At 39.6% G+C, this 12066-nt stretch overlaps 1 protein-coding gene across 3 annotated transcripts in view; it reads left to right on the top strand.

Annotated features, from left to right (window-relative positions):
* mark1 (MAP/microtubule affinity-regulating kinase 1) overlaps window positions 1–12066 on the top strand; it is a 46133-nt gene that overhangs the window by 20215 nt on the left and 13852 nt on the right. For all 3 annotated transcript variants that reach the window (XM_022669458.2, XM_022669460.2, XM_022669459.2), the window contains exons 4-8: window positions 3672–3720; window positions 7235–7300; window positions 7397–7467; window positions 10280–10336; window positions 10444–10680. In XM_022669458.2, coding sequence (XP_022525179.2) covers window positions 3672–3720; window positions 7235–7300; window positions 7397–7467; window positions 10280–10336; window positions 10444–10680 — 480 coding nt within the window. The remainder of the gene's footprint in view (window positions 1–3671; window positions 3721–7234; window positions 7301–7396; window positions 7468–10279; window positions 10337–10443; window positions 10681–12066) is intronic.

Below are 12066 nucleotides of genomic sequence, written 5' to 3'. Positions count from 1 at the left end.
TCCATCTATAATATAAACATTAAACATATATTAGTTTACTTTAAGGGAAAGTTGTGTATAGTTAAGCATTAATGACTGAATCATTTATGCAGATGTGCTAAACATGTGAAACAATGACACAGTGAATAACACTGTTATAACATAACACTGCTCAGAGTTTCCCAGCTTCTGAAAATGCAGAGCACTGTAGCAGTTTTGTCGTGTGATAAATTGATCTGTCAGAGTATTGTTGGATTTTTGTGGTCTGCAGTTGATGGAGTTGAACGAACACTCCCCTTCTTTTTGTCTCCAGTTTCCCACATTTGTTTTTGTGTGTGTGTGAGTGTGTGTGTTTTGTTGGCTGGAGCTCTGTTTCAAATATGGTAGATGCTGATCAGTACTTTTATTGAAATAATGAAATTTAATTATGCATTACTTGTTTTATTCTTAAACCAGAGTTTCATTTTCATATTTCCACAATTAGTTATGGCTACATTCACATTTTGATCAAATCATTCGTTTTTGGCTGTTCGTACTGTCTTTTTAATGTGACCCATATCTGACAAATGCAACACACAGAGCCCTATAAAATCCATTACATTTTTTAAAGTAAATTAAGTATAGTTTTTTTCTGTTTTCAGTTTTTATTTATTTATTTTTTGAATCACTGGACTGCTCCCAAACGAATCCTGTCCCTGTCAGAGATAAGCCCCTTCTCATTGGACAAAATGGCTATAAAGTGAGGCCTCATTCTGTCCCTCTTTATTTACTGAAAGACCTCCTGTTGCTCCGGCTGTAAGGAGAGGCAGTTTCTGCCTTTTGAAAGCGAGTCTGTTTGTTTGAGTTCTTAAGTCTTTATAGTAGAGTTGTAGTAGAGTTTTCTCTGGGGAGGAAGCAGCAGCCTGTGCTTCAGAAGAAATGGTGCGTTTGTTGAGCGTGAGCCGTTTCTGTCGAGCTGCTCAGAGCTGCAGGAGAAAGCTGGTCTTTAGGCTGCAGTGCAGCTGATAATAAAATGTTTAAGGCTGTGGCTGAGAGAGGAGGGTAAACTCTCAGTCACGGACATATAGAGTACCGGTGGGAATCACAGAGCATCTAATGATAATGATATCACGATACTGTGATTCTGCGATTCTCAGTAAGTAGTAATGGAGTAATAAAGCAGTAACTTTAATGAGTCTAATTGGCAGAGGCAAGTCTTGGTGAGTTTAGAGAGCCAATGATTCAATAAAAATATTGATATATTAATATATATATATGAGATGCCACAAAAATGATGCATTGTATCTTAGGGGTGAGCGATATAATACCAGTATATGTTTTTTTTTACTCAATAGTATTTCGCTATTAAGGTCACAGGTAAGCACACGTGACTTGTGCTCGCAGCGCCAAAATTAAAATGGCCAACAGCGGAGAGAGCAGTAGTGCTCACACTGAGGGTAATTTATTTTATTTAGTTTAGTTCCTAGATTTAGTTGCAAGATGGGGAGGAGTGGATGAGGAATTTATTCTGCTCTGAAGGAAAGGTTAGTGCTGACAGCAGCTGATCACGGGCGAGTAGTATTTAAAAAATAAAAACAAGATGAAATTAACCAACATTTTCTTCAACGAATAAAAACGAGATGGAATTTTTTGGCAGGGACGAAATCCAATCAGAACTGATTTAGTCTGTAAAAGGGAAAGAGATCCAATCACTACTACTTTAGCAGAGGTGGAGAGGCGGAACAAGCGGGGTAGTCATCCAATCAGTATCCGCCTCTCCTGCAACAAATATAAAATACTTTCTAAACAAACAAACTTTTTTTTATATTAAGCTGCTGCATTTGCTTACTGTTTATTATTGATTGTTTTATTTATTGGTTTGAGTAGTTCATATTAGTTATAAGTCATATTTCGCATTTGTTTAATCAGGACTAGGGGTGTGCCATGTTGTATTGTGCGCAAATATATTGTCTTTTTTTTATATTGTTTTTATATCGAGAGGCGGGTCAAGCAGGGTAGTTAATCAGTATCCACCTCTCCTGAAGCAGCTCGGTGCGCTCAGATACAAAACCCGGGAGGAAAGACTCGCCTGTGATCTATCCTTACTTAAGGGGTTCGACTCGGAGTTAACTCGACAGTATCAGCAGCAAGGATAGATAGTAGACTAAAACTAAAAACATTTCAGGTGACTAAATTATGACTAAAATGAAATGCCATTTTCATCACAAGACTTTGACTAAAACTAAATCAAAATTTGTTGTCAAAATTAACACTGCTGAGTAGCACATGTCTACGGGTAGCACAAACTGACAGTCTCAGATTAACGTACAGGGTGGAGAGTGAAGATTAGTGAGGGAGCGAGGTGGCAGTGGTGCAGCTGTATTACAGGCTGAACTGTTGATTTGACCGAGCTGTTTACCCCACACACAGCACAACCACTGAGCGCTTTGTTAGCGCCCACTCACAGGTGCGGTTTGAGGCGGTGTGGACACCGGGAGCACAGGGCACTCTGGCCTGTGTACTGGCACTGAGTAAGATCTATGTTTAAAGCTCCACTAGGTAGGATTGAGATTTTGTGCTCGTGGGCTCGCCCTACAGTTGTAGAGTGTAATAAATGTTTCAGGAGGATTAGTTTCTCTTTCTTGTTTTCTGGCTTTCACAGACATATTCGGTCTCTTTCCAGCTTCTGCCAGAGTGTCTGTATGTTAGTTTGTAAAGAATGAAACAGTAGTTCTTGTAGAACTGTTAGAACTAAAGGTCGGAAAGCAGGTTGCAGTTCTCGCGAGCGTTGGTCGTGGCCTCCTCGGAAAACTTACAGAGTCTGGTTTGAGCTCAGAGGAGCTCCGGCACAGACACGAGAGCACCGCTATTCCTCCTATTACACCTCAATGCAGCGCTGCAGTGAGTTTCAAGCTGTAATTTTACTGCTTTAAAAAAAGATCAAAAATCAAGAAAATCCTACCTAGTGCTGCTTTAAGAAAAATGTTTATAAGGAACAGATCTCTGAAAGATTAAAACACAAACAATGATCCACAGGCCTAAACATCCGTAAATTAGGCTACAAGAATGATGTCTGAATTACTTTCCTCTTATATAACATAATTTAACATGGTTTAAAAATGTAAAAGTCTTTCTAAACAAACAAACGTTTTTTTTTATATTGAGCTGCTGCATTTGCTTACTGCTTATTATTGATTGTTTTATTTATTGGTTAGTTTATATGAGTTATAAGTCATATTTTGCATGTGTTTTATCAGGACTAGGGGTGTGCCATGTTGTATTGTGCGCAAATATATTGTCTTTTTTTTTATATTGTTAAGGCAAAAATACTCTGAAATATAGTGATATTGTTTTAGGGCCACATGGGCCATCAGCAAGGTACAACATTTACTATAGACAGATCATATCTGCCCAGTATCATTTATTTTACTTTAGTCTTGGATATATTGATTGTATTATTAGAATTATTACATGTTGGTTCATTGACTTTTATTACAATGGAAAATATCAATGTGCCATATCAAAGTGCAATAATATCATGAAACAGAATTTAATATAATAATAATATAATAATAATAATAATAATAATAATAATAATAATAATAATAATAATATGCTATTATTTGTAATTAAATGTTTTGTCATATCGTTTTGAATATCGTTATTGCTATTGTTTTAAAATGCTGATTTTTTTTCTGTGTTTTTCTCAACAGCTTTTTCGTGAAGTACGGATTATGAAGATTTTGAATCACCCTAATATAGGTAAGATCTGACCCCATGCACCAAATTACACATGTCAATACTAGGCCAGTTACAATGATTATTTATATATATATATATATATATATAATCAGGAAGTAAATACAATAATCAATCATTAATATAAATGAGCCAGTGTGGAGTATTGGGGATTTTAGAATATCGATATTGTATGACATTGGGATTGATACAATTGATACAATACAATTTTAGTATAAAGTTTGGACATCTTGAATTCAGTGTTTTTTATTGTTAAAAATAGTTGCATTGTCAATAAATGATCAAGCCATCCAAACTATAAAGAAAAACATTGAATTCAATTTAAGAAATGAGGTTAACAAAACAGAGTATGTTTTATATTTTAGATTCTTCAAAGTAGATACCACTTGCTTAGATGACAGCAGTATACATCTCTGCTGGATTTTCTCAGTCAGCTTTATGAGGTAGAGTCACCTGGAATTCAGGCTTTCAGTTAACAGCTGTGCTGAACTCATCAAGAGTTAATTACTAGAATATATTGACACAGAGTTGGTATACAGTGAATAGCCCAATTTGAGAGCTACTCAACTGAGTAAATAAAAAAAATTAAGAACTTTGAAAGTATCCTTAAAGCAGCACTAGGTAGGATTTCCTTGATTTTTGATCTTTTTAAAGAAGTGAAATTACAGCTTAAAACACACTGCAGCGCTGCATTGAGGTGTAATAGGAGGAATAGCGGTGCTCTCGTGTCTGTGCCGGAGCTCCTCTGAGCTCAAACCAGACTCTGTAAGTTTTCAGAGGCGGCCGCGACCAACGCTCGCGAGAACTGCGACCTGCTTTCCGACCTTTAGTTCTAACAGTTCTGGTTCATTCTTTACAAACTAACATACAGACACTCTGGCAGAAGCTGGAAAGAGACCCAATATGTCTGTGAAAGCCAGAAAATGAGAGAGAGAAACTAATCCGCCTGAAACATTTATTACACTATGCAACTGTAGGGGGAGCCCACGAGCACAAAATCTCAATCCTACCTAGTGGAGCTTTAAGTGCAGTCGCAAAAACCATCAAAACGTTACGATGGAACTGGCACTTATCAGGACTGCCCCAGGAAAAGAAAAGCAAGAGTTCCTCTAAAACCACAAGTTAACAGGTCCCCAGATAAGAGCAGCTAAATACTTCAGAGTATTTATGTGTTCTTTCATAGTTTGGATCACTTCACTATTATTTTTACACTGTAGGAAAAACTATAAAATCATAAAAACATTGAATGAGAAGGTATGTCTAAACTTTGTATAATGTCCTACCCCTTACTCCTCTAGAACTAGCCGTATGTGTGGGTCTGTTCCTGTGTGTTTTTAGTTCAACTCTTTAGTGCAGCAAGAGTGCGCTCTCTTCTCTGAGTCCATCTTTACCTCCCAGCTCACGTTTCCTCATGACTCTGCACTTTTCCTTTCTGCTGTATTCTCTGAGCTCGGCTGATTCTGACTCAACACTCTGATTAGATTTGAACAGGATTGTGCCGGTTCCTAATGGACCGTGCTGTAAGATGACCACACTTGATAGGCTCTCTTCTTCAGCGTTTTCCTCTCCTTTATCTCGAGTGTCGCTCGTATCTGCCTCAGTTGGGGTTTTCTGTTGATTGTGATGACTGGTCATTCTTTCTGCTTCCACTGGCTCCTGGCGTGTAGCCCGGGCTGTGGGTACAGGGCAGGGTAGAGCTGGGCATTATGACAGTATTTCTGATGTATTGGGATATATTTGTTGTTGAGGTAAATGATATTCATAGGGCTGGACGATAATTTGATATCAGCTTAACCTGCTCAAGGACTGATGACATCATGTTGGTGTTCTGACCTTCATAACTGAGACCCAGAATATCGTGATGACATCATACACACATCATATTAAACAGCAAAACTCTATATAACCAACACATTGATTAATCCAACTTGGAAAAACAGTTAGCATTATTATCTAGTAGGGGTGAAACGATTACTCGAGTAATTCAAGTTACTCTATTAAAAAAATTGATCAAGTAATTTTCTGTGCCTCGAATAATTGTTTATTTAATTAAAAAGGAGGAGCAGGCGGCGGAGGTTTTAGTTGAGAAGAGTATTTTGAAGCAGCGAGGGAAAAGAACGACATCATACGAGGAAAAAGGGCAAAAATAATGGAGCGTTTTAGGCTGGACAGCGTGTATTCGCTCCTGCACCGTCTCAGCCGAGGACACGTTATCCGTGGAGCCGAGAGAAGGTTAATATAACTCATAACAAATCAATGAGATTAACATTAATGTAGTTTAATAACATGCTGAGCGCTGATTATTAGTAATACTGTCTAATGTGTGGTTAGTTTATAAAAACAGACAATTCTGGACTAAATTCTGGCTTTATGTAAGTGAACTCAGCGCTCAGAAGTTTATAAATAAATACATGTCACCGGCTCGGTGAGAGGAACTGGAAACATCTCTGCTGTTCGGAGGCTAAAATGCACAACATAATGCAAATGTTTGTCTTTTTTATTGATTAATTCCCTATAGTTTTGATACTTAAAAGAAATCCTTGTTGAAAATAATTTTACTTAATAAATTAAAGTGCTAATTAATAAGCTATTATCATTCCTTTATTTATTTCTATTTGCAGTTTGGAAATGTATTTAAAAATATAACTTATCTAAAAAAGGAAATCAGTTGGTCATTCATTATTAAGGGAAATGTCTTGTTTTCTCTTTTGTTTATTTTTAATTACTCTTTAAGCAAACAAATATGTTTTATCCGAGTACTCGATTACTAAAATAATCGATAGCTGCAGCCCTACTATCTAGCCATTAGCCAGCTCAATTGTGCCTAATCCACTTTTGCTTCATAATAAGAGTCCTGAATACTCAGGCCTAAATGTTTTATTGAAAAGATGAATGCTAAAAATAATAAAGAACATCCAGCTTTGTTATGAAATGTGGACTATTTTTGTTTGGACTGTTTTATTTTATTTGGACTGGTTTATTTTATTGTATTTTATTTGGACTTTACTACATGAACCTCTGATCAAAACAGGTTTAAATGTTGTAATTGTTTATTCAAATTTAGTTTTCTTAAGCATGTTAAGGAGGGCTTGTATATGTTATTATTACAGAGCGTCATATTTCATATATTAATGTAAAAAATGTCTTAAATGTGTCTAAAAGTGTAAATACACAAAAAAAGCATCTGGCGTGTGTGACTGTTTTCTTTAAAAACTGGTGTAAAAAACAATGAATGTTCTGTCTCTTTTCTTTTTTTTCTCTCCCTATGTTTGCATCTTGTAACAAAAAGCTGGTAAAAAGCTTAGTTTTGTTACAGAAAAAAAGATTTTTTTCACTGAAATTCTGCTAGCAAAAAAAATCAATAAAAACCTATTTGTTAATATTTTATTTACATATTCAATTAAAATGAGAAAAAAATAAATTTGTGCTTTGGGTAAATGGATAAGCTCTAATGTAAAGTGTATAGGGCCCTGAGATTTTTTAATGTTGTTGTCCCTTTCTTCTCTCTTTCTTTCAGTTAAGTTATTTGAAGTCATTGAAACGGAAAAGACACTTTATCTGATAATGGAGTATGCCAGTGGAGGTGAGTGTTAATACTGGTGTTCCAGTGTAAGGATTAAGTGTTATCACAGTGTGTCTGTGTGAGCTGCTTGATTACTCCTGTGTGTTCCTCTCTCAGGCGAAGTATTCGACTACTTAGTTGCACATGGAAGAATGAAGGAGAAAGAAGCCAGGGCCAAGTTTCGACAGGTAAGAGGATGAAATCAAACCTGCTAAAAATGTAGACCCAATCCCTTTTCCTCCTATGGCCCTACCTCTCTGTCTTGCTTGTTCACATGTAGGGTTAAAATGTTCTTTCTCTAGATAAGCTGGAGAGGTAGGTTAGAAGAATGTGAGGGAGACATGACCCTTTAAACTGAGATATATGTGTCGTTTCAATATTTTATGGCTAATTTCTTCATATTTCTTCATATTTCTTCCATTGTCTCAGTAGCTATCTAGCTAACTTTCCTATTCCACCTTAAATGGCGCAACAATTGCAATACTGCAAAGGCTGCAGTATGTAAGATAAAACAGAAAAATGGACAAAGACATACAATAAAACCTTAAAGTTAACTAGTAAACAGCAGCTTGGTTGTTAAACTTCAGCACTTCACTGCTATATATATTTGTATCTAGTGCTTACAAAAGAGGTACAAAAGAGAAATGAGATTGGGCCGTAGTGTCTCATTTTACACACACACACACACACACACACACACACTGGCCTCTAGTGGCACAGGACTGTCACTGTTCTACAACTAAATCTTTTACTCTCATAGCATTTACGAGAGAACCATTGTATGACCTTATTATTAGGTTATGTATATTATGTTGCTACTGTTTTTTTTTTTTTATATATATTTTTATTCAAGAAAGCACAAAGTAAGATGCACAACACACACCCACCCACAACACACACCCACAACACCCACTACACACACCCACCCACAACACATACCCACCCACAACACACACCCACAACACCCACTACACACACCCACCCACAACACATACCCACAACACCCACTACACACACCCACAACACCCACTACACATACCCACCCACAACACATACCCACCCACAACACCCACTACACACACCCACAACACCCACTACACATACCCACCCACAACACATACCCACCCACAACACCCACTACACATACCCACCCACAACACACACACACCCACAACACATACCCACAACACCCACTACACACACCCACCCACAACACACACCCACCCACAACACACACCCACAACACCCACTACACACACCCACCCACAACACATACCCACCCACAACACCCACTACACATACCCACCCACAACACACACCCACCCACAACACATACCCACAACACCCACTACACACACCCACCCACAACACACACCCACCCACAACACACACCCACTACACACACCCACCCACAACACACACCCACCCACAACACCCACTACACACACCCACCCACAACACACACCCACCCACAACACATACCCACAACACCCACTACACACACCCACCCACAACACATACCCACCCACAACACACACCCACAACACCCACTACACACACCCACCCACAACACATACCCACCCACAACACATACCCACCCACAACACATACCCACCCACAACACACACACACCCACAACACACACCCACCCACAACACACACCCACCCACAACACCCACTACACACACCCACCCACAACACACACCCACCCACAACACATACCCACAACACCCACTACACACACCCACCCACAACACACACCCACCCACAACACACACCCACAACACCCACTACACACACCCACCCACAACACATACCCACCCACAACACCCACTACACATACCCACAACACCCACTACACACACCCACCCACAACACCCACAACACACACCCACCCACAACACATACCCACAACACCCACTACACACACCCACCCACAACACACACCCACCCACAACACACACCCACAACACCCACTACACACACCCACCCACAACACATACCCACCCACAACACCCACTACACATACCCACCCACAACACACACCCACCCACAACACATACCCACAACACCCACTACACACACCCACCCACAACACACACCCACAACACCCACTACACACACCCACCCACAACACATACCCACCCACAACACATACCCACAACACCCACTACACACACCCACCCACAACACACACCCACCCACAACACACACCCACCCACAACACCCACAACACACACCCACCCACAACGCACACCCACCCACAACGCACACCCACCCACAACGCACACCCACCCACAACGCACACCCACCCACAACGCATACCCACCCACAACACCCACTACACACACACACACCCACAACGCACACCCACCCACAACACACACCCACCCACAACACACACCCACCCACAACGCACACCCACCCACAACGCACACCCACCCACAACACACACCCACCCACAACACATACCCACCCACAACACCCACTACATACCCACAACACCCACTACACCCACCCACCCACAACACATACCCACCCACAACACCCACTACATACCCACAACACCCACTACACCCACCCACCCACAACACATACCCACCCACAACACATACCCACCCACAACACACACACACCCACAACACACACACACCCACAACACACACCCACCCACAACACATACCCACCCACAACACATACCCACCCACAACACCCACAACAGATACCCACCCACAACACCCATGGTCATAATGGGGTATTTTGTGTAGAATTTTGAGGAAAGAGATTACTATAAATACAATTTGGAATAAGGCTGTAACGTAACAAAATGTGGAAAAAGTGAAGCACTGTGAATACTTTCCGGATGCACTGTAAAAAAAAATGGATTACTATAACTAACACACACAAGTGCTGCTGGATGTTTTCTGCACTTTGCTTGTGTTGTAGGGATCTGTGACAGTTGTTCTTATAATTTTGTCTGTTTGTCTGTATCTGCTTCAGATTGTGTCTGCAGTGCAGTATTGTCATCAGAAGAGGATAGTACACAGGGATCTCAAAGTGAGTCGTTCGCGTTGTTTCTCATTTCTACACCAACTCTTAATTTATTTATTTCTATACTAAGACTAATGTTTTCTTGTTTTTTCCTCAACCTCCACTCCCTGCAGGCTGAGAACTTGCTCCTGGATGCTGATATGAATATAAAGATAGCAGACTTCGGCTTCAGTAATGAATTCACCATCGGGAGCAAATTGGACACGTTCTGCGGCAGCCCCCCGTATGCTGCTCCTGAGCTCTTTCAGGGTAAAAAGTACGATGGTCCTGAGGTGGATGTGTGGAGCTTGGGGGTTATTCTCTATACGCTGGTCAGTGGATCCCTACCCTTTGATGGACAGAACTTAAAGGTTAGTTTTGAAGTCTCAGTCCTTAATTATTTTGGTATGTTTAAGGGTGTATATATATGCAACCATCAAATAACTTTAGGGCTAGGCCTGTTGTGATAACTATGTTATCGGCGTATGAAATTTTTTTAAACCGACGTCGATGACGGCCATTGGAGGCGTGAACACACACACACACACACACACACAGAGGAGCAAACGTGTGCTTGCAAACATATTCGAGGACTTTCTCTTTCTTTCTCTTTCTCTTCTCTTAAACCACTTTAGAGAACCTTTAGAAGGTTTTTAGAAGTCCGGATGGACTTAGTGTGGGAGTATTTTGTGAATCAGCCGGTATGTTGACTTGTTTGAAAACAGTGGAAATGAAGCTGAGATCTCATTTCAAGCACAAACATTCAGCCCAATTTTCCAAACTGAATACTGAATATGAATATTGTTCCCCCAGAGAGATCCTGCCTCAAGCCCCACATGGTAAACATGCTGGTGTTCCTTACTCTGAATTTGTCTGACAGTTACATTAAAAAATACATTATAGCAAGAGCTATGGGCTGCTAATTTGTGTTTTACAGTAAACACATATATAACGGAAAAAAGAAATCTGCAAGTGACTTTGTGCTGTGTCCAGAGTGGTTATACTTTATTTGTTTTAGTTATTTTGGACATTAAAATATTTGTATATTGAAAGCCCAGTTAGTTTAAATGTAAAATGATGTAATAATATTATTATGCTAGTATATTAATACTGTGGCACACTGTCTTAAAGCTCCTTTGGGAGCCCAAAAGCATTTTTTTATAATTCCCCTTTAAAATGACAATAATATCGTTCATCGCAATAATTTTTTGGAACAATATATCGTCCTGAAAGTTTTGTTGTCTTGACAGTCCTATGTAGGGCACACTTAATGCACTCTTCTTGCTGTATTCTTCATATTTTCTGTTGGCTTCTTCCATTGCTATCCTGTTATATGGGGAAAATAATCCAGCACAGAGTAAAACATGTAACATTAAAAATACGTTTTGCAGTAAAGAAAATGGTAACTTGCTCTTATGGCCTACAACACTATGATCAGGCAGTTAACCATTATATAAAATACAAGTCATTATGTATTAGTGATAGCACTGGTGGGTAAGACTACATGCTAATGATGAGTGAGTGGTGGAGTACTGTAATGTGTTCAATGTGTTTGCAATATAAGGTGCACTTAAAATCCTTTAATTTTCCCAAAATTCGTCAGTGTGCCTTACAATCTGGTGCGCCTTAAGTATGAATTCTATCTGTCAGGTTGTAAGCAGCAGTAAAACCACTCTGTTGAAGTACAGCGTTAGACTGAAGCAGTATTAGCATTAGCTCCTAACCGCACTAAGTGTTAGCTCCTTCGCCGCTCAGAG

The sequence above is a fragment of the Astyanax mexicanus genome, chromosome 16 (genome assembly GCF_023375975.1).
Source record: "Astyanax mexicanus isolate ESR-SI-001 chromosome 16, AstMex3_surface, whole genome shotgun sequence".
In the NCBI taxonomy this organism is placed as follows: domain Eukaryota; kingdom Metazoa; phylum Chordata; class Actinopteri; order Characiformes; family Acestrorhamphidae; genus Astyanax; species Astyanax mexicanus.
This window is presented reverse-complemented; position numbering and strand designations above follow the sequence as displayed.